This window comes from Rhinoderma darwinii, chromosome 10 (assembly GCF_050947455.1).
Source record: "Rhinoderma darwinii isolate aRhiDar2 chromosome 10, aRhiDar2.hap1, whole genome shotgun sequence".
Taxonomy (NCBI): domain Eukaryota; kingdom Metazoa; phylum Chordata; class Amphibia; order Anura; family Rhinodermatidae; genus Rhinoderma; species Rhinoderma darwinii.
Window position 1 is genome coordinate 89,261,212 of NC_134696.1, and position 27,433 is coordinate 89,288,644.

The 27,433-nt window shown below is 43.3% G+C and overlaps 2 protein-coding genes across 4 annotated transcripts in view; one reads left to right on the top strand and one right to left on the bottom strand.

Annotated features, from left to right (window-relative positions):
* Positions 1 to 19,374, top strand: part of LOC142662185 (ras-related protein R-Ras2-like) — a 34,844-nt gene extending 15,470 nt beyond the window's left edge. For both annotated transcript variants that reach the window (XM_075840219.1, XM_075840220.1), the window contains exons 2-6: positions 7,062 to 7,149; positions 11,082 to 11,184; positions 13,175 to 13,283; positions 13,781 to 13,899; positions 17,130 to 19,374. In XM_075840219.1, coding sequence (XP_075696334.1) covers positions 7,062 to 7,149; positions 11,082 to 11,184; positions 13,175 to 13,283; positions 13,781 to 13,899; positions 17,130 to 17,214 — 504 coding nt within the window. In that variant the 3' untranslated portion in view covers positions 17,215 to 19,374. The remainder of the gene's footprint in view (positions 1 to 7,061; positions 7,150 to 11,081; positions 11,185 to 13,174; positions 13,284 to 13,780; positions 13,900 to 17,129) is intronic.
* A 4,419-nt stretch (positions 19,375 to 23,793) lies between these two features.
* The window catches only part of PRR12 (proline rich 12), an 88,118-nt gene continuing 84,478 nt past the window's right edge, over positions 23,794 to 27,433 (bottom strand). For both annotated transcript variants that reach the window (XM_075840221.1, XM_075840222.1), the window contains one exon: positions 23,794 to 26,903. In XM_075840221.1, the coding sequence (XP_075696336.1) occupies positions 26,763 to 26,903 (141 nt within the window). In that variant the 3' untranslated portion in view covers positions 23,794 to 26,762. The remainder of the gene's footprint in view (positions 26,904 to 27,433) is intronic.

Consider the following 27,433-nt stretch of genomic DNA (forward strand, 5'->3'; position numbering starts at 1 on the left):
TTCGAAAAAGTATACCAACGGATGCCAAGAGTGTCGCCATATGGGGTCTATGGACACCTTCACATGATCCGCCGAACATACTTTGTACGCACAGTGTGAATAAACCCTTGATCAGTCATTCTTGTTTGCTCTTGAATGCTCGCAGGTGGATTCACCTCGTGCACTGACGGGACGTCTGTGAACTGTCTGTAATTTGTCCTTGGACGTCATGGTGGAAAAGAATACTTGCATTCATCCATAAAGGGGAAAAGCCTTGCAGTCACACACACGGCTGTTTGTTTTCGAGGCTCCCCTTTAATTGACAGGGAAGTGGAGATACGGGAATAGATTATATATATTTTTCATGAATGCATCGTGTGTTCTGTGCGAGTCATACCTGGAAACGGAACAAAATGGAAGCCAGACTAGTCAGGTGACCAGCGACTCCTGAGAAACGGAGTCGTTTGTAAATATATCTCTCGTGAGTTTTCTTGGCTAAATATTCTATTTAGTGACCCGGCCCCCCAATATGGCTGCCAGTATAGCACCCACAGGGGTAGCTTCCCTGGAGTCTAGTTATATCGTGATAACCCCTGCTCTCGTATCGCTGCATAGCCAGATTTGCCGTTTATAGGTCTAGAAAAGCTGAGTGACAACCCACCTGTGGGAGCTGTGATCGGCCCTTATTGGTTGTCACTCACTCTTCTCTTCTCTTAAAGGATTTGTCCAGGATTAAAAAAAAGATGGGTAAATATATATAACCTTTTTATCGATTTTCTTATATTTCTGGGAACGTATTGTTTATTTCACTCCGCTTCTCCATTTGGTCTCCGCAAGTTACTCTAAAATCCCTACCCCCTGACCTAAACCCCCTGACCTAAACCTATAGTGGTGGCGTGCTGCTGTTCTGTAGATTGGACTCCTTTTATTTTAAATAGAAGTTTATTTGACAGTGGATTTAAAAGATATCAACTTTTATTTTATTTTTTGGAGAGAATTATTTGGCTTGACGCCCGCCCAGTACTGGACAATTGTAGGTTTCCTGCACAGATTTAATGAGGTCTCCAAACTTCCCGTCCATGTTTTGAAGATAGATCTGTGGATACGCCTGGCTCATCGCCCTCCCATGATTTGTATGACCTTCTTCTTGGTTTTGTCCCATATGTATAATAAGTTGATGTTTAATATAAAAGGAGGATAATTCTAATATTACATGGCCGGGGTCTGGTATTCCTGGTCTGTGGGTGGCCACAACTTTCTCGCATTTCTGCAACTCCCAGAAAACTAAGACCAGGCGAGAGGATCTATCCGGAAACCTGACCCTGCTTATTGGCATTTCAAGGGCCATCGATGGGCTATTTCCAGACAGCTTGATCTATTGCCCGTACAAATAGGCGGATGTTTAACTTGTAGAGGAGATAAAGTTGTTGACTCTTTGTAGACACTTGTGTGACTTTAATGGAGTCGCTTTGTAGACCAATGTTCCTCAAGCCTACGTTTGAATTTCCCATTTCCACACTTGCGCCTCATGATTTTTTTTCATGTGTAGATGGGACATTAACAAGTCTGTGTAACACGCAGCAGTGTATTGTATAGCACAGGGCACTTCCTGCTCTAGTACATGTGCGCCAATGATGGTCACCCAGACAGGAAGCCATGTGGTTGCTAGGCGACCTAGACTGAAGCAACCTAAAGAGTGCTCTACTAAAGGGACATTCGATTCTGTATAATTTTACTCGGCGGCATTAAACAAAGTGTTATTTTTTTAATTTATTTTTTGCTGACCGCTTATATGACCCAAGTAGGGTTTCTACTGTGTAATATTTTTTTACATTCTATAGAAGACGTCAAATGGCTGTCACCAAGAGGCCTGCAGTCTACAACTCTCCAGTTGGGGAAACTACAACTCCCAGCGTGAGGACAGGGCACGTTGGGAGGTGTTGTTTCCCAATGCTCGGAGAGCGACAGATTGCAGACCCCTGTACTGTAATTACCCATAATGCTCTGGTGGGCTGCCATGTCACCCATGACCGTGTAGTGGTGATATCTGGAGTGCTCTCGTGTTATCGAGCGGAGTGTTTGGCAATGGGGCTGATATGACACGCGACTGTGACTTGTTCTGTTTTATTGCTGAACAAAGTCTGAAGTAATTCCCTTTGTCAGCACCTTGTTTGCCGCTGTCTGGTCGTCTGATAAAGTGCAGCTGGGTTATGGCTGCCGCGTACCGTGATAGGCTTATCATTAAAGCTTCCATAAGGGTTGTCATCCAGCTTTTCCAGAGTCCTGAGAAGCCGATGTGTCCAGTTTGGCAGTGAACCGTTACCTGCTTAGGCCCCATGCGCACGTCCGTATTTTTCATCAGTAATTACGGACCCATTCATTTCTATTGGCCATGGGCACCTTTCAGTATTTTTACTGATGGGTGTCCGTGCTGAAAAAATTATAGAACCGGTCCTATTCTTGTCAGTTATTACGGCGCGGACTCTCCAATAGAAGTCTATGGGCGCTGCCGTAAATACGGACGAATACGGATGCGCATCCATATACCGTTCGCATTTTACGGAAGTGTTGCTGTGCAACATGCTGATGACATCGTTTGCAGCCTCCCCTCCTTTTTTACGGATTCGTATATACGGATGAAATACGGATCCGTAATTACGGACAGTATTTGGGGATAGTTGAAAATGCTGTCGTGTGCATGAGGCCTTACAATGTATTCATATTGGCCACTCTGGATTGTGAGAGATCTGGATGGGAGTTGTAGTGGCCGTCATATTGGTTGTCGTCTATCTTCTTCTTCTTTTCTCAAACAATTAGAACTATGGAACCTCGAAGTAACATTTTTGAAAGTTTGAGGATTTACAGGAGATGGAAGGCTTTATATATCTCTAATCGCTGTAATGGGGGGGGGGCATTAATGGGGGCATCAAATGCGACCATATCCTCCAGGGCACACCTCACATTTAGCTAGGGCCGGATAAAGGACTAGGATTGATTTCTGGAAAGGGGAAATATGCCACAGTGCCCGCCATAATAGAAGAGAACAGAGAGGCTAGTCAGAGCGGGTGATGTATAGGCGTGCGTCTGTCGGGTCGTTTAAAGGGTTATCTGCAGGGGTGAAGCTACAGGGGGTGCCGAGGTAGTAGTCACACTTTGGCCCGGGTGCCTGAAGGAGTCAAAAGGTCCCTCTGCCACGTAAGAAGACACCAGTATTATAAATGGCACTTGGTGGATGGGGCTGTGACCGATTTTGCATTGGGGTCAAGTAGCTTCAGGTTACACCTCTTGTCTGATTGAAACGAATGAGCCGTGTAACTCACTCCGGAAGACGTAGTAGCGGTGCTCGCGCTGTTTAATAGAGAGGGGGTGCCGCACGCGCTACACCAGACTGTATTCCATCATATACCCAAATAAAGCAGCCCCCTAACCTGCACCCTATGTAGCCGCCTTCCCTTTACCATACTTCTCCAGGCAGGTCTAGCACTCTGCGGGATAAGAAAAATGACCCCGATCACCTGGGAATGAGCCACGTTGTGAAGAATTTTTATATCCATTCAATCCACGAATCTCTGCCCTGTGGGTTTTATTCATAATGGTGTCGGTTTCAGTCTGAAATATTCTGTGGGTCCGGTCGTAAAAAGAAAAAAAAAAAAATTCCAGCTAAAGAAATGACACAACTTCTTCTTATTAAAATCATGTGATTTTTATTTTTTTCCTCCACCCTAAAATTGCAGCCACAAAGCTGACTCTTCCAAATTATGGGGCAATCCTGTTTAGCTTTGTCCAGTCTGAAGACCATTGTCCCTCAATTATCGTCCTCTCGCTCACTGTTGTTATGCTGGTCGCAGCCTAATCAGTTTTTCCCTTGGTTTTGTGACCCTAAGGCTCGGACAAACTCCTCTGATATAGACCTAAGGCCCCTTCATACGGGCGAATGATCGGGCAAATGCTTGTTCCCGATCATTGCCCTGTGTAAATTGGGCAGTGATTGAATCTTTTATGTGGGCCCCAAAAAATGGTCGCTTGACGGCATGACGTCGTTCTGTGTAAACTGGATTTTATGCAGATGCATTGGGACAAACAATCATATTAACCCTCTTTTGTCCCCTATACATTCTGATTATTGCTCCATTTTAATTGAGCAAACGAGTGCCGATCGATTTGCTGTACTGTCGATTGACTCTCGTTACCGGGGCAGAAATCTACCCGTGTTATACCCCTTTAGTTGCTCGGATATGTTTGTTAGGTTGTTCCAATTGTAAACATATGATCATGACGTACTAACATGCAATTTTAGTGTGGCCGCTGGCGACTGATACCACGCCCACATGGGTGACGAATGGGCGTACGATTTAGCCGGTGGAACTGTTATTTCCAGCAAAATTATGCGCCCATTAGCTACCGCACGTGGACGTGGTTTTGCCACCGGACGCACTGTATGTTCTCACCCTTGGGCTGAGTTCACACGGGGCGGATACGCTGCGTAAAAGCATGCAGCAAATCTGTCCTGTGCGCCGCAAGGAATTCCAAGCGGAAAACCGCACCAAACTGGGGCAGCTTTTTGCTCGGAATGTCCGCTACGAAAAACTGGAGCAGTTGGCCGGCCTGCTAGCACGCCGGCCTCCTGGGATGACTTTTCGTCCCAGGAGTCCGCTGCAGTGTGTGATTGGCTGCAGTGGCGGTCACATGGGATGAAGCGTTATCCCAGGAGGCTGTCCCTCTGACGTCATCCATGCCAGCCTCCTGGGATGGTTTCATCCCATGGGACCGCTGTCACAGCCTGTGATTGACCTCAGCGGTCACATGAGATGAAATGTCATCCCAGGAGACCGGCCTGGAAGAAGAAACAGACTCCTAGGTAAGTATAAGATTTTTATTTTTTTCTGAGTTGCATTTTTTGCGGCAGAGTATCGCGAAGCTGCCACAAAAAAACCCACAACAACTGCTATTTGTTGTGGGTTTTACTCCCCATTGAATTAAATGGAGAAAACTCGCTACAAATAAGCAGCGTTACGCAAATACAATTGACATGTTGCGGAATAAAACTCTACATCGCAGGTCAATTTCTGGGCAGTTTTTCCGCTCTGTATTTACGCGTGTGGATGAGATTTGTTATATCTGTTACTGTATTTGCTGCAGTTGTGGAAAATCCCCAGTATTTATGCAACGTGTGAACTGACCCTTAGAGGTTGATACTAGTCCTTCTAATGACCACACTCTTGTGTAACCGACCGGCAGCGTTCCTGATTACTAAGAAGCTGCCCCAAGATATTGCTTCGCTTAGATGGTTTGAGCAAAATTTCCCTTTTTAATTTAACTCCTAGAGCGCAGATAAGGGAGCGGTGCACACTCCGCAGAGTAGGGAGCGGCGCACACTCCGCAGAGCGCACACATAGATTACAACAGAACTCAATTCTACTGGGACAAATAAATGATGAACTGATGTGTGTAAACTGTAAAGTACAAGACCACAAGAATCAATGTTTTAGAAGTCCTGAGCTATGGAGGTTATCACTACGTGTAATAGGTATATTATGAGAGAGTATTAGAAGTTCATCATTGACAAGGTTTCTTTAAACACCATCATGTAAACCTATTCGCGCCCATCCCTGCCGATCAGCATGATGAGGCGCCGCTGCCCCTTCGTTGTGCAAATTGGCAGGATCTAGGAAATTGGACCCCCTACCGATCAAGCATTAAAGGGCTATGCGAAGGATAGGCTAACTATGTCATGGTCCCAGAGAACTCCTTTAACCCCTTCACGACTGCCATACGGCTATATACGTTACAACTGCCGATGCCCCGTGCAGTTGTCACATATATAAACGTTGGCAGTCTGGAATGGGGTTTAATGAGCGCAGTGCTGCTTCAAATGTGAGCAGCACTGCACTCTCATGTCTGGTGGGGCTTTAAGAGCCCCGGAATAAACCCCCCACTGTAGATGGCGCCACACACAACCCCCGCAAAACCCCCTGTAGATGGCACCACCCTAGCTCCCTGTAAGAGTGGAATCCCCGGCCAGCACTCTGTCCGCGGATTCTCCTCCTAGAGGGCGCCCCCGACGTCTCAACATCCCCCGCCGTCTCAACATCCCCCGCCGTAAATAGTGCCCCCCTTTCCCCCTGTAGCGCCTCCTAAACTCCACTAGGAGCGGAATCTCCGGTGTCAGATCGCTCTGTGCCGGAGATTCCGCTTCTAGAGAGAGTCCCTGACGTCACTGTCCACCATCAGGGGCTCTTTCTAGGAATCCCCGGCTGACACTCTGACCGGGAATTCCGCTACTGGTGTCACTATCCATATATTGACAGTGACGTCAGGGGCTACTCCCTGGAGCGAAATCCCTGGCCACAGCCCTGCCGACACTCAGGTAGGGGATTCTGCTTTTAGGGTTAGCCCCTGACGTCACTGTCCATATATGGACAGAGATATCAGGGACTCTCTCTAGGAGTGGAATCCCCGTCCAGAAGGATTCCGCTCCTACAGGGAGCTACAGTGACACTATGAACAGGTAAGAGCTGCCGTTTAGGGTGAAGTTGCGCGATCTACACGGGGGTGCTATATTCAGGTGGTGTGGCACTATCTACATGGGTACTGTGGCATTATATGGGCACTACCTACAGGGAACACTGGCGCTATGTGGGCACTGGCACTATTGATGCTTTCAGGTGGCTGGGACAAAAAAAAAAAACCTAACATGAGAAACTGACCGTTGATCCGTTAACTGCCCTTTTTCTGTGTGTGTGTGTGTGTGTGTGTGTGTGTGTGTGTGTGTGTGTGTGTGTGTGTTTTAAAAAATGTTTGTGTTTTTGTCTGCTCGTAATAAAAATTCAAAACATGGAATTGATTAAACTGATCTAGAAAATGAAAGCCTCATAAGTCTTGGAAAAAACAAAGTAAAAATAGTTGTGATATTCTAAGCGGTTCCAACAATATTATCGTTTAAGGAAGTGCATATCACAAATGGAAAATTTGACCTGGACACAGGGGCATCAATGACTTAGTCATGAAAGGGTTAAGCAATAAGTGAATTTTGAAGCTCATTTTTGTTTTAACTTTTTTCCCCATTCTCTTCTCTCTTCCAGTCTTACTTTGTTTCTGACTATGATCCGACCATTGAGGATTCCTATACAAAGATATGTAACATTGATGGAAAGCAGACCCGACTGGACAGTAAGTTCTCCTCTGCTATCTTCTGTACGTTTAGCTTGCAGGAATGAGACTGGTTTATTCTATTCACGATCAGGTTTTGTCCAGATGGACGTTGCGTCTGGCGTCCGTATGAAGCATTTCTGATGATTTACATGGGTTTCCTCCACAAAAGCTTCCCTGTCCATTTGCCCGAAATAGCAGAAGATAATTTTGGCCGCAGTTCCCCTTTATCTATGTCAAAGATGTTCGGAGATGACATTGGTGGAGCCTGTGATCTCGGATTACCACGGATTTCCAGAATGAGCTCTAGAGAGGGACGACAAACCCTTTGGCACTGCCCAGAGATTTGTTCGGTCCCTTTCACACTGCGTTTATGGTCTCTGTTTGATATACACGCCCCAAAAAGCTATCGATGGAAAAGTTAAACAGAGGCTGTGACGTCATAAAGAGCTATGCACGATTAAAGGTCATGACGGGCACGTTAAATGCCTGCCTGTGACTGCCACATAGTGACATTTGTCATCCATAGGGTCCCTTGTATGTTGTTTTTTGTTTTGGGTTTATTTGCATTTGAACAAATAATGACCCCACCAAGTAAAGGTGAGAACCGGTGTCATTTTTGCATTGCTGGAGGCAGAAGAAATTGCGGAGGAAAAAGGTGAAGTCTCCAGGGTGTAGGGAGCTGGAAGGACCTGGGGGAGTTCTCTAAGAATGTCTGGAATTTGCCCCCGTGATCTGTGCAAATAAGTTGTAAGGAATTCAGATAAATAGAAATTCCCAACCTGAGGGGAGAGAACAAGGTGGAGACTTTTTGTTACTGGATTCTTGTAAAGAGCAGTTCCCTAAAAACATGAGACCGCACAGGCCGTAAATCACCCAGCACCCACCTCCTACATATCCGCCCAGTCCTCCATTGTGATTGAAGGCGCTCTCTGGCGTTGTAAGGCTTCTCAATATCCTATAGCAACAAATGAGGTTTCGCCAGAGGATTTGTAGATCTTGTATGTATGTTGGATTTATAGGGTGTGACATACGGGATATTATAGTTGTGAACGATGTCGGTAAACCCGGATTAAATCTCTTACAGGAGTTCTCTGGATCTACAAGATTGACTTCTCTTAAGACAGGCCATCAGTATTTGATCTGTAGGACTGACCAGCAGAACGTAGGGGCCACGTGAATGGAGCGTGGTGTGCCTGGATACACATTGAAGGGCCTATGCCGATCCGGCGGTCGTTCTCACAATCTGCTCGTGTCCCGGTGATCAGACCCTCACCGATCAAATGTTTTAGTCCCAGGAAAAACCTTTAACCTTGTTGATGTGTTAGGCCTCATGCACACGACCGTAAAAAGTCTCCGTAATTGTGGACCGCAATACGGTCCGCAATTACAGACCTGCCCGTTTCTATTGGTGTGTCCGTGCCGTAGAACTGTGCCGCGAATTATGGAGCATGTCCTACTTTTCGTTTTTTACGGCCCGTGCTCCCATACTTTACGGCCGTGTGCGTGAGGCCTTGGACGAAAGGGGAACTGCGGCAAAAATGATCTTCTGCTATTTCTAATAGTATATTAAAATATGATGTCCGCCGCCTTCCTCTACTAGTAATCTGACAATTGACTGATAAACCGTTTCATGGCCGGGTGTCTCCGCATTATTTCACGACAAACTAAGGGTATGTGCACACACACTAATTACGTCCGTAATTGACGGACGTATTTCGGCCGCAAGTCCCGGACCGAACACAGTGCAGGGAGCCGGGCTCCTAGCATCATACTTATGTACGATGCTAGGAGTCCCTGCCTCGCTGCAGGACAACTGTCCCGTACTGAAAACATGATTACAGTATGGGACAGTTGTCCTGCAGCGAGGCAGGGACTCCTAGCGTCGTACATAAGTATGATGCTAGGAGCCCGGCTCCCTGCAGTGTGTTCGGTCCGGGACTTGCGGCCGAAATACGTCCGTCAATTACGGACGTAATTCGTGTGTGTGCACATACCCTAAGGATTAAGATGAGGAAGAAAAAAAAAAAAAAAGGCGAGTGGAAACCTTATAAGTGGCCCAATCAACAAGTTGGTACGTTCTTAACCCTTTAATGACTGCCCACTGTCTTTTGTCGGTGCAGGTCCCGAGTCTACAGCAACGTCTTTTGGAGTTGCTGTAGATAAGGCAAAGTGAGCGCTGCAGCGAGCGATCATTTTCTAAATCGGATCCGGTACTAACCGCTCCTGTTCTTAGAGAAGACTCCTGAATACGGCTGGGATCAGAGGCCATTTAACACTTTGGTTGCCACCGTCTGTGATTGCAGCATAATTAAAGGGGACTCCTTTTCGATTGCGTCACCAGGTTTCCCAGTGTTGTGATCAGAGGCTGGGGGAACCCTCTGCAGTCAGCCCTGGGGACCTAGAAAGGACCCCAGGGCTGTATATTCTGTAAGCCTGATTGTTATGGCTCATTCATGTTGCCCTAACAGCAGCCAGTGTCATACTGACATAGTATAATATATTCGTATTCAGGAGTATGCTAATACATTATAAGTAAAGTTGTCAAGTAATAGTCCCTTTATGGGATTAAAAAACAAAATGTAAAAAAAAAACATCAATTAATAAAAAGTCAGCAAAAATATGTAAATATAAAGCGATTATTTAGTATAAAATACGTCTTATTGCCTATACATTACAAAAAAACACAAACCTGAAGAATTTTCTTTACCAGGTTTAGTGCAGAACTTGAACCGCGTAAAAAATAAACAAAATACAATGCCCAAAAAATCTTTTTTTTTTTTTTCTATACATTTACCCCTAACTTTATATTTACCCCTAACTTTATATTTACATCTCTCCACATAAAACAAAGCCTCGTACAGCCACATCAATGGAAAAAATAAAAAACAAGTGATGGTCACTGAAATGCGGAGAGGCAAAAACCAAAAAATGTTAAGGCCCTATTAGGCCTGGTCATTAAGAGGTTAAAAAGGAGGAACGGACTGGCGAGCTCAGCGACGTTAAAAGGCCTGGAAGACCCGGGAAGATAACCACTAAAGGAGATGGTGGCGAAATTCTGGGTAAAGAAAATCCCCCTTCACGACATGTAGCCAAGTCCAGAACACTCCAGCGGAGGTCGGCGTATCGCTCCGTCTACAATCTAGAGACGTCGTCATGAATGCCAGTACAGAGGGTTTATCTCAAGATGTCAACTGGTAACACCAGAACAGAGGCCGGATAAACTGCGATAGAAAACCTCTAAGGAAGCCGCCCGGTTCTGGAACAAGATTCTCTGGACAGACGAAACAAAGAGGAACGTGTGCGACAATAATGGGAAGGGGACAGTATGGAGAAGGAAGGGCTCGTGATCCGCAGCAAGGTGGAGGTGGTGCTATGGCATGGGCATGTGGTGCCAATGGGACTGGGTCACTGGTGTTTACTGATGTGACTCTGGATAGAAGATAGAAGTAGCAGAAGGAATAGTGGAATGTATACAAGAGACTTTCTTTTTAGATTCCGTCAAATGCTGCAAAACTGATAGGGTGGCACTTTACAGTACAGATGGAAAATGACCCAAAACTTACCACAAGAGCAACTCAAGAGCTTCTTAAGACCAAGAAATTGAATATTCTTCAATGACGTGTCACGGACTACATCCAAGTATTCTATATAATCCGCATATTTTATAATTGTTCTACCAATTACATTTGAGCCTGTGAAAATGGAGGGACAACGTAAAAAATGGCTGCCATTCCTAAACCGTTCTTGCAATATTTTTGTTAAAGCTGAAAGTCCAATTCAGTCACCTCTTCATTTCTTTGTGTCACGTCCATTGCGGTGATGTACCGAGGCTAAATGATGACAATTGTGACCCTGTCCAAATACTTCTGGGCCCGGGTGTGTATAATAAAAATAAAAAACTTGTACGGTTCTTCCCGGTGTAAACGTTATGGTTTTATTTCTTCCTTCAGTACTGGACACGGCCGGACAAGAGGAGTTTGGGGCGATGAGAGAGCAATACATGCGCACGGGAGAAGGGTTCCTGCTGATTTTTGCGATCAATGATCGAGGAAGGTAAATGATTTACCTGTCAATATCTCCGTCACAGAAACAGATGTAAAATGTTCATACAGGCTGCATTGCCAAAGTCCTGCTACTTAAATATATAAAATAGTGAGGATAGTTTAACCCATAAGCAGCTTTTTTTTCCATGCTCCTTGATGCCCACAGCTGAGTAATTCACTAGAGACTGGATGGCGCAAAAGGCAGGAGGGCGCAAGGGACAGACATTCCTGCCACATTTCTGGTCAATTTAGCCCTTGACCAAGGAGAATATATTTACTAAATTAAAACTAGCTACTGTCATACTGCCCCCTATGGCCAAGAATTTTTGAAGATGCTGACCACCGGCACTTGCTTCTAGGCAGTGTTGCTACAGATCTCCTCCCGCTGATAGCTTGCGCCTTGTTCTGTTAGGCCCTGTTCACATCACGTTAGGAGCCTTTGTATGGGAGCACGGCCCAAAAAATAGGACATGCTCCGTAATTCCCGGCACAATTCTACGGCGCGGACACCTATCCATAGCGATGCGGAAAGGTGTCCGCGGCCAATAGAACTTAATGGGTCCGTAAAACCACAAACCGTAGTACAGTCCGCGGTTTTACGGTCGTGTGCATGGGGTCGTTTGCTGAACGGCGAGTAGAAAAATGTCAACAATGGAAATAAATATATTTTTTTGTCTGTTTTCTCCCCATGACACATCTGTAAGGCCTCCCTCCCCCCCCCCCCCAATCTTAATAATTGATAGTTTGGCGTTCGAGAGTAAATGAGACTTGGCGTCTGGATACTTTAAATAGTCTGATCCTACAGTCCGCTGACGATAACTCTGCACAACGTAATGGCAGACCGGAACGAGGATGCTTTTGATATCATTTTATATTTTGTCTTCTTTATGGCTTTTATGATCAAATTACAGAGGGATATTGTAATTCAACACATGCATTTCCTAAGCCTTCGTGTTCCTGCCTGATGTACAGTATTCCATACAGTTGATGTCAGACCCTGATCTAATCCTCCCTAGAGTTGGGGCTGAGCAGTGGTCATACTCTGTGATTTGCCATAAATAAAAAATCTATCAATTAAAAAATGTATTATACTTGTGTACACATGGGAGAGTGATGCTGCTGGGAGAAAGGGGTCTGCTTATCCGGCCAGCAAAGATGAATGTTACAAATCTGGCTGCATACAGCTGCCACTAGGGGGAGCTCACCGCAATGGGTTTATACAGCTAGTGTGTAACAGTAAAAATCTGCGTGCAGTCAGCTCCCTCTAGTGGCTACAAGAAAACTCTATGGCCCAGATTTATTAAGACTGACCTTTCATACACTGGTATTCGACACAAGCCTGCTGTAGTAAGATGCAGCAGATTGATTAAAAATTTGTTGCATCTTGGGCTTTCCACTAAGCCCCACCCACTATTTTTTAAAGTGGCAGGTGCGGCGTAAAATAGCGGAAAAATTTTAAATTTTTACGCCAAACATCAGTGCGCCAAGATTTGCAACTTTTTTCCGTCACTAATGTGGCGTAAACCACTTGCTATATTTCCCCCTATGACTATGTGAGGAAAAGTAGGTGAAAACAGGTCAGTGCCTGCCCCCCCCCCCCACCACACCAGTTGCATGGTCTGCCTGTATGATGGGTACGCCATTGAGTAGCCTTATACAATACAGTGCCAACTGACAGATGGGCAGGACAGTCAGAGAAACGGAGCAGGGGTAACGCAAGAAGGCAAAACAATCCAGATTTAGGTTGTCTGAGGAAAGGTGAGTGACCACTCCTATGAGCGCTGCTGTAATGGCAGCCATTATTGGTTGCGTCACCATCATGGCAGGTAATAAAGGTGGTGTAGGGCAAGGATTTGTGATTCCATGTTGTATAAAACCACGCGTTTCTGTTCACACACACACTGGTCAAATAGCGTTTTTTTGACAAAAGTAATTTGACGGTGACGTGTGGACACCCCTTAAAGCTGCAGTCCACCTAATGTGAAAGTCTTCTCTTCCAGCTTCAATGAAATCAGCAAGTTTCACACACAGATTCTACGTGTCAAGGACCGAGATGAATTTCCCATGATTCTGGTTGGCAATAAGGCAGATTTGGATCTCCAGAGACAGGTGAGACGTCGGCTCATTATTCTTCTCCAGATCCGACAACCTCGGCTAAACGTTTACTTGCTATAAAGTTCACGTCTCCGCCATGTGGTGCGGCGACCCTGAGCTGGTGCCGGGTGCTCCGAAGACAATGGACCGCAAACTGTTGGCCAATCACAATGTGAACAGAGCCGTATTTCAAAAGAACAGGGGGAGATAAGCAGATGAGATGCCTAGTACCACTTATCTCTGATGGGGAAACTAAAGCACTGGCCATGTCATCTCCTTGTGTCACCTGACAATCTGCCGGGCTTCGTAGACCTTGGACTGTCAGCGGATCCCATTGAGACTGGCGGATTCATGAATGAAATCTAATATAGAGACCTTTACGAGTCTTTATATAACCACCCCATGTGCACTTTAAATAGTGTTTAGCGGCTTTAACGCGGAGGAAGTGGCTGGTTCCTGGTTTGACTCTGGAGATAACCTCTTATTCTTGTCCTTCTGTTCTTCATCATTAGGTGACCAAGGAGGAAGCTCTAAACTTTGCACGGGAGAATCGAATCCCTTACATGGAGGCCTCGGCCAAGATCAGACTAAATGTAGATGAATCTTTCCACGAGCTGGTCAGGGCTATCAGGTAATGTGGGGAAGGGGGGTTTATAGTTGGGTATTTGGGGTGATTGTTAGGCCTTGTTCACACAGTGCAGATTTTGCAGGCAATTTTTTTTTTGAGACAAAACTAGGAACAGAAATTAAACAAAATTAAACAAAAGTGTCTAGTCACCTGGATTCAATTACGGTTTTGTTTTAAAAAAAAAAAAAAAAAAAAGGCATGCAAAATCTGCACTGTTTGAACAAGGCCTAATAGGTCAAGATACATTTTTAAACAGAATATCTATCTAATTATTGCTTTTTTTTTTTTGTCCAAAATTTTGGGCGAATTAATGTGATTAATCTTTTATAGGGGTAGGAGGTCTGTTTTTCTGATACAGAGCTCCAAATACTCGACTTCCTTTTTCAAAGGTAAAGTAGCCACCACTAGGGGGAGCTTACTATGAAAGAATGTTGAGTCTCCTTAGTGGTGGTTATGTGAATGAGAATGGAAGATTTGGAGCTCTGTATCCTAAAAGAAAAAAGAACTCCTACCCCATATATAGGTATAATGTGAAAATAACCCACACAGAATTTTGGACCCGTTGGCATATTCTCTCCCTCCACAAAAGGTTTAATAAGTACGATGGTTGTAGGTACGGATTATGGCTATTCGTGTGTATCGCAGTTATTTGCCGGGGTTGTGAGTGATTTTTATGGTGACGTTAGGATATTGGGTCATTTGTCTACAATCTGTCTATATTGTGCTAATATAAAGCGGCACTGGGAATAAATGATTCATATGAGTAGTAGGTGGAGGAGGCTGTGAGCTGTCCATGTTCATTACCGCTTCGTACCTGGTAGTTCGTGGTATGCTTAAAAGTCTTGGCAGAGGACACGGTGACCGGTCTAGATTGAGGCCGGGAATGGATGAACCTCTAATATGAAAATGGCTATCCTCATTGAGACTTAAATTTTTTATGAAACTAATAGATATACATATATTTCCACATGTGCACATCATTTACATTGTGAACCAACACATAGTATTGGGCATCCTAGCAAATACTTTCTGTTATTGACCTAAGTTATATTAGGTCTTCTCCAGTCGCATCCAAAGCTGCAGAAAAAAACGTTTTTTGACTGAGCTAGCTCTGCTGTGGCCCTTTTATGGGAGATGTAGTGATTTTAGTACTTCCTTCCTTCCTTCCTTTTTTTTTTTTTTTTTTTAAATCTGCTTTGGCCGGCCGGTTTTCTTAGGTCGGTGCCCATGTTTTATATTTGTATGATGGGGAGGTTATTGACATCCACCATGCAGCGCTGTGTAAATGCGCACAATACGGTTATTGATGGTATTATTAGTATGAGGAGGAGGTTGCCATTTTATATGCGGTCGTCCTAAATCAAGAAATGCGAGTTCACGAAATGACGGTGGATGGAGCGCAGAACGCGGCGGGAGAAGCTTCCTCCATGTTGTCATCTGTTCAGAGTTCAGCAAAGCAGAACATGTTTATACAAAGTTCTTTCTTTTTTTCTCTCTAACTGGAATTTGCTATGACCTCAGCTCAATACCGTGACACATTACACCAACATCAGACTCGTCAGCGTCTTCTGAGAGATACATTTAACCCCGTCAGTGCTGAAGACTGCAGTGCATCATGGGTAACCTGCTGTGAAATATCCCTGAAAGGATAGGACGGTGTAGTGTTTATATAAAACCTGATCGTTACACAAGGACGACTCCATATAAAGCCTTATATCGAACATAAAACATAGGCTTTAATAATACGGTCTCTGCAGGTTATCATTGTATTGCTCCTAGGGTAAAGGAAGTGACCGGAATCATAACCTATAATTAGGGAACTGATATTTATGCCATTACCAATATGTTTCTTACACCCCGTTCACGTCACGTTTGGGATGTACGTCCCAGTGTACACGCTAAATGTGTCCATAGGACTCCATTAGCCCAACGGAGGCAGAAGAGTGTCCTTTTCGCCTCCGTCAGGCTGGTATACGTTCGTATAGCATTTTTTATTTTTTTGGAGGATGGAATACTGTAGTAGACTAAGCGTTTCCAAGCCAGAGCAACGCGCACAAAAAGTATAGTTTACTTAAAAACTCACTGGGTTATCTCAATGAATGGCGGCCTAGCAAATCTTGCAGCCCATGCCATAAAGTGTTGACCTTTAGGTTAATGGGTATAATACCGCCACCTGCTGGCTGGCTTTGTGCAGTGTTCAAAAGGTACTTTACAAGCCAAATTTAAATCCCAGCTGTACACCGAAATCATAGGCTCCTATAGATTAACTCTGCATGGACCCCATAGAAAACGTGCTACACGACTAGAGATTTAGTTAAACTTTTTTTTTTTTTTTTTTGTGCAGCTCTCACATGTCTGAGAGACAGATTAGAATTAGAAGTCCACACAGGTTCAATTTGCTGCAGAAAATTCCGCAATCCGACTTATCCATCTCTGTATAGTCTGCAGTCTGTGATTGGCTGCAGTGGTCACATGCTGCCGCAATATTATTTGTGGTGGATTTTGAATTCCCTGGTGAACTCCATGAAGAATCCGCAACCGTTCCACATCCGATATTGATTTAAAAATCAGCGCCGCAGATCAATCTCTGCAGCATGTGGATGAGACTTGTTAAACGGTTATCCACTTGGGCCACTATGCCGTGGGTAGGTGATACATTTTCAGGGCTAGAGTCCTAACTTTTAATAAGAGTATGACACAGACACATAGCGGGCAATTTATTAGGACTAAGGTTTCAAATGTCAGTCTAAAACTAAAGAAAGTTGGCGTAAGATCTGCCTAATTTACTCACACCTCTTAATACATTAGGCGCATCTCTGCTGTCTGCGCTCCAGTAAATCTACTCAAGCTGTGAACTGGAGAAGATTTGCGCTATCATTTCTGTGTAATTCATAGATATGCCAGGTCCTCCAGTCAGCCTGTTTATTTCACTGGCATTGTGTAATGCTTCATTTTTCCTGTGGTGGCACTGCAGGGGAATTGAGCGCTTGAATACAGGTTCCCCCAGAGGTTGCAGCTGATCACAGGGGGTTTGTTTAGTCAGACACCCTGTGATCATTTTATCAGGGGGTCCTCTAATTTAAAAAAAAAGGGATTTCTAAAGCAGACAACCCCTTTAACACTCTACTGTCTTAAAGGGGCCTAGTTTCTATTTACAAAAGCTCTTTTTAAGTTTTGATCTCTCTCTTCCTTTCACAATGAATAGTCTAATGGTTTTGTTTTTTTCATTGTAGAAGATTTCAAGAAATGGAGTGCCCCCCGACCCCAGCAGTGAACCCGAAGAAAGAGTCTAAAGGCTGCCCATGTGTGATCCTGTAACCCCCGTGTCACGAGATCCCCAGATGGCCTGAACAGAGAGGCGCAGCAATAGCTTGGGGAGGGCTTTGACCAGGCATTGATGGCGCTGCCAGGCTGCACCTGAATGGTCCTCTCTTCTGCCAACTCATCGTGCCAACCCTGCAGACACCTGGCGGTGGCATCCAATAGACCCATCACACGATCTCCCTGCGGGGGGGCTCCTCTGTAGGCCGAACAAATCCCCTCCGCCAACCCCCATGCAGCAGAACAAGATGCTTCATTTTACTACAAAGAAATGCAGTTTGCACACACTCCCTTCATCTGTGCGGACGCTTCATTATTTTTGTATGCTGGGATCTGCATGTAAATATATATTCTGTATATATATATTTTATGTTCTCTTATTTTAATATTTCATGAGATCTTATGTACGCAGCGAGAGTGCGGACTGGAGGGACTATGCGTGGAGTGGTTTTCTGTAGGTTCAGACCATATACCGGAAAGGCACGCTTACCTTCCCCCGCTCCGCTCTTCTTTTATTAGTAATGGGAGACGTGGTACGTTCTCTTGCTTCTCCTTATACTATAGCATTGTCTTTGTTACACTACCGGATGGGACAGAACCCGGCCGCTAACTGCAGAAATTCATAAGCAGCAGAGCCGTAAATTGCTCATCTGCATACACTACACCAGTGGCCGGCAGCCTGCGCCTCTCCAGCAGTTGTGGAACTACTACACTCAGCATGCCCAGGAGAGCTGCAGGTCGCAGACAACTACACAGCTGAAACCATGCTGCTCCTGCAGTAATGAGCTGTGGACATTTATCAGTGTGAACGTGTCCATAAATGGTCCAGCATACTTGTACGCGTTTTGCCAAGACTGGGCATCTGGGCTTGATCCTAAAAACTAGAACTGGTTTCAGAAACAAAAAATATCAGAAAATAAAACCCCAGCAATGAGGTTTTGTCATAATCACATTATATAAATATATTGGTACTGTAACTGCAATCTATTATTCCCTGTTATCAGCCGTTTAAGACTGTTAGGTTTCTCGAGTGGACATCTAGAGACTCCCTGCCTCCATGACCACTGCTCCATAGCTCCGGTTCTGAGACGTCATGTGTGAATGATGGTCGCGGCTGTTTTATAGTTGGATATTGATGCTGATTTTAGGTTTGTGACCTTTTTACGTTAAATTTGCTGTATATTGAATATTCTTCTATCTTTCGCTGCAGCACGGCCGATGACATGATCATGATCTCTAGCGTTCTTCTTCCTACAAGGAGTAACCGGAGTCTTTCCTAAGTAGTTTAGTGTTTTAATGCAGAGGAGTAATTTATGTAGACGGATATAGTCAAAGAACGCCAGGTACAGCGTGAAATAACGGAGGACGGTTATAATATCACTACATACGGTAAAGCATCGATAATGCTTCTTAAGACCTCCTGTGACTAAGGACTCGTGTACATCGGCGTATTTTATGTCCACGTATAAAGGAAGGGAATCGGCTTGTGGGAAAAAAAAAAAAAAAACTTGAATCCAGTTCCCCCAGCACAGGGTCACTTATTACTTGCATTGTGTCATACCCATTTCCACCTATGCCAAGCTACACGAGGGACTGGCGCGCACATTTGATGATGCAAGATTGCAGTCAGCACTACAGAGGTCCCAACATTTTTTTTTTCTTCCCCTCTAGAAACAGCACCACTCTTGTCCGTGGGCTGTGTCTGGTATTGCAGCTCGGCTCTAATCACTTGAGTGGGGATGAGCTGCACTACCAGACCCAGCCACTGGATTGGAGTGGCGCGGTTTCTAGGAGAAAACCAAAAAGCAGACTATTTTCTAATTGTGAACAACCCCTTCAATCCTTAGGGCAAAGATATACAATAGATGGTACAGCTAATATTCTGTAATACAGAAAAGTCAGACTGACTTTTACAGCCTGCAGTCAGTCGCACGGCAATGATAGAATTACCATAAAAATATTATGGGACTTGTCGGCATCAGGAAGCTGCAAACGGTGGTAGGGACAAAATTGCATCGGACGAATGGCATGAAAATCTCCTGAGTACCTCAGCCCGAAGACTGTTCATTTCTATGTATATTGTTTACAAAAGTCAACATGCGTATAATCACATATCCTTGTCTTCAAGACGTTCATTAAAGTAATATGTTTTAATAATGGTGTCTATTTCTATTACTAACCATCCATTAAAATTCCTGGGGGCTTAAGGGACACATAAGGAGAGTATTTTGTTACTTAAAGGGATTGAATGGCATTAGAAAATCATGGTTACTTTTAGAAACGGCGCCACTCTTGTCCATGGGCTGAGTCTGGTATTGCACCTCAGCTCTATTTACATGAGTGCTGCCATACCAGTCTCTACCATGGACAAGTGCGGTGCTGCTTCTAGAAAAAAAAAAAAGTAGGTGTGTTTTTCTAATCCCAGTCAACCCCTTTAGGCCTTGTTCACACTTTGCAGATTGTGCATGCATTTTTTTTAAAGCCACAATCCGAACTGGATTCAGGTGAGCGGACCTGTAAGACCTTCATTTATATATTCTGGTTTTGATTTAAAAAAAAAATATATATACAAAATCTGCACTGTGTGAACGAGGCCTTAAAGTGGTAGTGTGCTTTGCCACATAGCTTTAGGTAAGCTGCCTGGTCTTCTTTAGGGTATGTTATATACAGGTATGTCGAATCAGCATAAGTGAATACAGCAATACCAGAGTAAAGCGATCACTATATACCGCAGGTGGTGATCACTGTATAGGATATATCCTAGGAGGGCAGGCAGGTTCTCCCCCAGATTATGGGTTTCCAGTCTGGCACATACAAGATGCTATAAAGATACAATATCGCCATCTAGTGGTGACTGCAGGGAACCCTATACAAGCGCTAGTCATTGGGTTAGAAAAGTCAGATGTCGCAGACCAAACACAAAAAGAAAAACGAGAAGAGCAAACAGGATGCAAAGAAAGTGGTTTTTTTTTTCTTTTGTGTACACATTATACAATGTGGTTGTACATATTGAGAGAAAAACGTCAGACACTAATTGACGATAAAAATATATAATAACATCCATACAGGAACACAAATTCAATTATTGTAACAATACCTTTGAGGCAAGAACAAGATACACGCAGTACACAGCGTAAAAAAGGTCTAATTAGGACACATAAAAAGGAGCTGGTGAACGGGGCAGCGGGCGGGGGAAGCAGGTGAATGGGGGGGGCAGGTGAGCGGGGGGGCAGCGGGCGGGGGAAGCAGGTGAATGGGGGGGGGGGGGGGGTTTATGGGTTTAGCTGAGAAATACATTTGGTAACATGGAGAGAGAAATTATCATTTTCTTCACTTTTTTTTTTTTTTGTTGTTTCCAACCAAGTTAATGAATTAAAAATAAAACGCCCCCCTACGGAAGATTGGTAGGGGCCAGAATTATTCTAATCTTTATTAGTTTTACTTATTTAAATACTTTTTACACCCAGTTTTTTTTCTACTACTCACAAAGTCTGTTTGCATAATATAACCCATGTTTTCCAGATACAATGTTGTCACAATATCGTCATTCGCAGTCGCCCAGAACCGTTGTGTCCTATGCTTTACACTATGATACAGAGGTCGCTGGACTTGTAACCTAGGACGAGGCTGGAGCTCTAGTCTTCCCCTTACTGCTTATCATAAGCACTCCGCCACTGAACCAACCCCTCGTCATCCTCGTTTTATACGCCAAAATGTACACGACGTGGGGGAAAAAAAAATGGAGGAGAGCCTGTCACTATAGCTTCTCACTTACCAATGTCTTAAAAGGTGTCTGAGTTTTTTTTGTGTGAAACAGTGCCACTCGTATCCATGGCTGTGTTTGGTATTGCAGCTCAAATACATTTACTTGAATGGGGCTGAGCTGCAATACTAGACACAGCCCACAGTGGTGCTGTTTTTAGAAAGTTTTTTTTTTTGGTTAACTATCATGCCACCATGTAAAATTCGAGACTGTCTACACTATAGAAAATCATAACACAGGTCTAAATTATATATTAGGGTTGAATATAATCCTAGACACTTTATACTCCACCTCCCCGCCTGGCAAAATCCAAATTAGAATCCATCTAATCCCATTCATATCCAGCAGGAAACAAAGACACTGGGACATCTATAAAATTGGCCGAAGCAACCCACTCCATTCCTGCCCCCACATTCCCACCTGCTGTGGGCAGCGTCTCCCGTTTTTGCATTGCCCTTGAATTATTAATCTCCCCATAAGTAGAGCAGTTTTGGAACTTTGTTAAATAATATTTACATCCATCGTAAGCGAACAGAAAAATCCCCTGAAGACATTCGTTCGAAACCTACGTCCTGCAGTAATTACGTCACCTAAATGAAAATCTAGATAAAAAGATCTGCCGCAACTGTAACTCCCATCATCCCATGCAAAATCTTATTTCATGTAGTACCAGTGGTAAAGGTAAGTAACAGCAGGAACTAGTAATGAAGCGCGTCCTCCGGGTTTTAGGTACATTGTAAACTTTATTCCGTTTCCCACGAGCAAAATCGGACCAATCCTAATAAAAGGTCATTGCTCGGTCATTTCTTTCCCCAAAACCAGAGGGACACGTTAAGATTTTGAGCTTTCACTTGTGCTTAGATTTATAATTTCAGATCTTAAAAGAACTAAAAAAAATAAAATGTGAGCAATGACTGCAGTGTATATGTAAAAATCAGAGATAGTAACTTCCATGATTACCTTGGCCTTAAAGGAAAATTCCTGTAAAAAAAATCCGCTACCAAACTGCTCATATCTGCTCGGTATATACATATACTCCAATAGCGCACGTTGCAGACTTCACATAAGACGTTGCTGAAAATCCGCAAAAAAGAATCCTGCAGAAGAATTGACATGTTTGCCCCATGTGGATGGGGTTTTTAGAACCTCATCCATATGTGTTGAACAGTAAAGTGGACTTTTATTTAGGACCAGGATCTGCAGCGAATCGGCAGCGAAAATCCACAGCGTGTAAACTCAACCTGTTACGCCTGCTGCGCGTGGCCGTGTTCGGTCCGTGAGATACGGACGGTATGTCGGCCATATTTCCCAGACCAGACACCGTTCATGAAGCCGGACTCCTAAGAGTATGTGCACACACAAAATAAAAAACATCTAAATACGGAGCTGTTTTCAAAGGAAAGCAGCTCCTGATTTTCAGCCGTTTTTTGTTCAAAGTCACGTTATTCGTGGCATTTTTGGAGCTGTTTTTCTATAGAGTCTATGAAAAACGGCTCCAAAAACGGCTGAAGAAGTGACATGCACTTCTTTTTCGCAGCAGTTTTTTCACGTGGCCGTTTTAAAAAACGCTCCGTCAGAACAGAACACCGTTTTCCCATTGAAATCAATGGGCAGATGTTTGGAGGCGTTCTGCTTCCGATTTTTCAGCCGCTTTTCGGGACGTTTACGGCCCGAAAAACGGCTGAAAACACACTGTGTGAACATACCCTAACTGTAAGTCACGGCCTCCCCGTGGGACTACTGTCCCGTACTGTAATCATGTTTTCAATACAGGACCGTATTCCCGCGCGGAGGCAGTGACTCAGCATTATGGATAACTAGGATTGTAGGAGCCCCAGCTTCCTGAACTGTGTTCGGTCCAGGAAATATGTCCGACATACAGTCTATATCTCACGGACTGAACATGGACAAGGCCTGCTGCACACGGCGATTTGCTACATACACCGGTCTCGGGAGCACAGTCATGTGACAGCTAAACTTCCAGGATGGAAAATTTTTTAGTTCGCTACGAGGCAAGATGGGGCCTGACTAAAATACAATGTAATTCTACTTTCTATAGGTTAGCAAGGGCAGACAATAAAAAGATCAATGACTGCAGGACATGACTACACAGGGTTTGTTTGTAGTCTGTAACCATGGAGACACAATCTGTCAGATTTCTTTATAATTAAATTTAGGTTTAATTTGTTTGGTAATAAAAAAAAAATTAAAAAAAGTCTCTCTTTCTCTACAACCTATCCACAGGTTCAGGCCCAAAGAGTGTCTCTCGCTGATCGATTGATTTTGACTATTGAGCTACAGCTGCAGTCCACGTGACTACATTGAGTTGCATGCAATCTTGTGGACTGCAGCAGTCACTCAATAGTTGAAGTCAATCATTAGTGCTACAAAAAGTCTCAGGTGTAGCCCTAACCTTAGGGAATATGACAAATAATTTTCACTTGTCTTATTCTGAATCTATCCCAACTTGGGTGGTACTTAGTGTAGAATTTAACTATGTACCTGCCAATGACATCTGTTGTTGCAGTCTGACCTCTTCCGGCCTGGAAAACAAAATACAAGCACTGTGCCCTTATAAACACTATGAGAGGATTTTTCGACTGGAGTTTTCCTTTAAATCTATTTAACACTAGAGCTTTTGAAAAGTGATGTCGTTACTGACCAGGGGATTAGGCAACTGGGAAATAGGCTACCTGAAATATTGTTGTACAATCTGCATTGTTTGTAGATGAAGATTCTGAAGATACAGAAGACACAGGGAAATGCCCACACTACACATTCATCACACTTATGAAGGACAAATAGCGGATGACTTACATAACACGACGAGTTTAATATTACATAAGATGTACCCAACAACTTTTTAGGCTGTGTTCACATGTGCCGGTTTGCAGCTTCTTGAAGAAGAATAATATTTTTTTTTTTACATTTTTACAAAAAATTGCAGCCAAAATGGCAACACAACAGAGCTCAGCCTATAACCAATGCCACTTTTGTTTCTATTAACATAATATACATTTTAGGCTGAGTTCACATGCACTCTTTTTGCCTCCATTTTTGAGGCAGAAACAGCAAATGTGAACGCAGACTTAGGCCAAATTCAGACCAACGCAAATTACGTCCGTGTGACAGCCGTTAAAACTACGGCCGTCACACGGACGCATGTATTTCAATGGGGCCGTTCAACGGACCCGTGTGAAGGGTCCATGACAAAATAGGACATGTCCTATTTTTTTTGCGTTTGCACGCATCCCTCCATAGACTCTAGTCTATGGGGGACGCATGATAACATGTCACGCATGGGTGCACCTCGGACGTGAAAAACTGCAGTTTTTCACATCTGAGGATGGCCACGTGAGTGTAAATGTAGCTTAAAATGTATGTTAATAGTAACAAATGTATGAACCAGCCTTAAGGTTACTGATTTTACTGATTTTAATTATAATTCACCCTTCCAGATCACATGTTCTCTCATGCATAGGACACTGGCAATAGTGACAACAGTACAACAGGCGCATACATGCCCGAGGAAAATAAAACCTACTAGAATCCGATTTCAACATAGTCATCCCTCCCCTAAAGGAAAAATAAAAAGCAAATAAAAAAGGGAAGAGTAGTGGAAAAAATGTCAATGTAGCTTAAGAATACATTATTTTTTCTTTTTTTTTTCTCTCTGTTCTAAGTTTATTTTTCTGAGCAAAATACTAATCCAAGTTCAGTTAAACTGAACACTTCACATCTAAGCAACATCATCGTTATCAATTAGATATAGTCAAATACAATATTGTACATAGATTTTTCTCCTATACAATATTTACAGTAAGTTAAAAAAAATAACCAAATAAAAACACGCAAACAGTTCTTCTCCCCCGTCATTTCATCACTCCGACATACTGACAAAATATGGTTTTAAAACGTTTATGCACAATAAAAAAAAAAAAAAAAAAAAAGTATACAATTACCACGTAATAAATGTTTAAATAATGTTAGAACTGTCAATTTAAAAAAATATCTAGCATTTGTTTTTTCTCACCCTTTTATATTTAAAGGGGCAGAAGGCCCCTGCACCCGAAGCATCTACAGAAAATTAAAAAAAAAAAATTAAAAAAAATTTTTTTTTTTTGTTATGAGGGATACCTTTTAAATGGATTATGGTCGGGGGGGTTCTTTAAGGGCTGCTTGTAAAGCCTTAATATTTGACCCAGGAGGGCAAAATAACTTATTAGCCTCTATGCTAATGGAAGGCCTATGAATATTCTGCACATTGAAACGGCAGCAAAATGTAACGTAAAATACTTACAAAATGCCTCATTTTTTTTCTTTTTTTCGTCTTTTTTTTTTTTTGTCTGTTATTTTTTTGTGTTTTTTTTTTACAAACTTCCAATAGCAAAGGAGCTTAACACCATAAGAGACACTCCACTCGTCCTCTCAAATTAAACAAATCATCTATAAAATGTAGATCACATCCCTTGACATAAAGATGGTATTAACAAGACATAGAAATCCTCTATGCAAACATGGAAAATACTGAATGTAAAGTTAACAGTTAGTGGACTCTCGAAATAAAAAATAAATACATTTTTTGATATTGGATTAACAAAGCTTTATTACTTTTGGCAAGAGGCTGGGAAGCTTTGCTTTTTGACCCTACGTTAATAACCAATACTAATACAGCAGTGTGGTATCATTTTATTACAACTATTTTCTTTCCCAATTTCTTGAACATCTTTGGAGAGAATAGCTGTACGTGTAATTCTACCCTGTTTTTTTTTAAAATTATTATTCCTAAAGAAAACGGCAGTAACGCCCCTTTATGTTTTACTACAACCACCAACAATATGGCGGCTAGCTCCGTTTGTGCCACGTGAAAGATTTATTGATTTTTCACCCAGATCAACTATAAGCCAAATCCATAGAAATACCTCATGGCTTTCTGGCCACAAATTTAAAAAATAAAAAATAAAAATTTTTTTTTATGTTGAACTTAAAAAATAAAAATCGCTAATAGGTTATAATTTAAAAAAAGACAATATATTTGCACCCTCGATGTTAAAATGCAGGCCGTGATCTAAAAACAAACAAAAACTCTAGATTTTTTTTAGTGCGTGATCAAAACTAAAATTGGCAGTGAAAAGTGAGCGTCTCATGTTTTGTGGCGAGCTCCCCTCATTGCTGGAAAAAGATTTGTTAATCCAAAATCTAAAATGCCCACCACCCCCAACCAACAGGGATTCTGGCTCTTACACACGCACAACACATACACGCATGCTTCCCAATAAATAATAATTAGGGCCAAAATGTCAGCCTGCCGTCTTCTGTCAGAATAATGTCAGTCATTGGAAGCGGGTCTGAGCAGAAGGCAGAGCCAAAAAAAATCCTCTTTACGGTATGACGGTGATGGCAGAAGGAGGAGAAATAAAACAATGTACATTTAGTGAAACCTTCTCTGCGGGACAAAAAAGGTAAAGAACAAAAAGGAAGAAGACAGAAGTCAAGAGAAAGAGAGGACACCGCCTTGTCCAAGCGTCACTATTCGGAAGCCGGAGGTTTGAAAGTCAAGTTGAGGCCTCCAAAACTTACGTCATCTGCTCCCCCTTTACAGCCGGTTGCGTGGCCGGTCGCGGGGCCACAAAGTTAAGTCCAGGAAAGGACACGTTGCCTTTTCTGCCTGTCTCTCGCTCTCTTTCTCATCTTTTGAGTCACGTTTTCAGTTTGTCTATTGAATCCCTGGTGAACAGGTTTCGTTCTGTTCTGCAGCTCAGAGAGCCGTCATGGGGTTTGGTCACGCGCACTTATTCTGTGCTTGCGTGAGTAGGTCGATGAAAGAATCGAAGACCTTTTCGAGCCATGGTTGGTTTCTCATGCACTGCTGAACCACCTCCTCTTGACCCAAGTCGTCATTCTGTTCTTCTATTGCGTTGGTCTGCAAAAGACGGGTGGATAATGTGGTTTAGAGGAGAACTGGTGCCAATGTCACCCACAGCCGAAACATCAGAAATGACTATTCTAGACTAGAATATCGATATCGTACTTCTAGGTGGAGATCCGATCGCTGAAAGTTACAGCCCCAAAGCCGGTGTTTTGTAAAAGTTGCCAGGTTCCCATGACTACGTTTCCGGTTTGGATTTCTGTCGAGTGCAGTAGTGCGATGGAGAACTCCTCGGGAATCCAAATCACCAAATCTATTGCTGTACCTACATAATTGTCGCTAATCAAGTCGGGTAAGAAGTAGATATTGTAGTATCGGGTCCTTTGAATCCACCTGAGGTCTCCATGACAATACTACACCTGACCGAAATCAGAACGGGACATGTCATCCGAATCTCTCTTCAGGCTTCGGGCCTATAACTTCAAGCGATCATAGCTCAGCACAGACGATATAAAACAAAAATATATGTCTGATATAACACTTATTGATGTTATTGGTTATATATAGCGAAGATTTTAGAATGA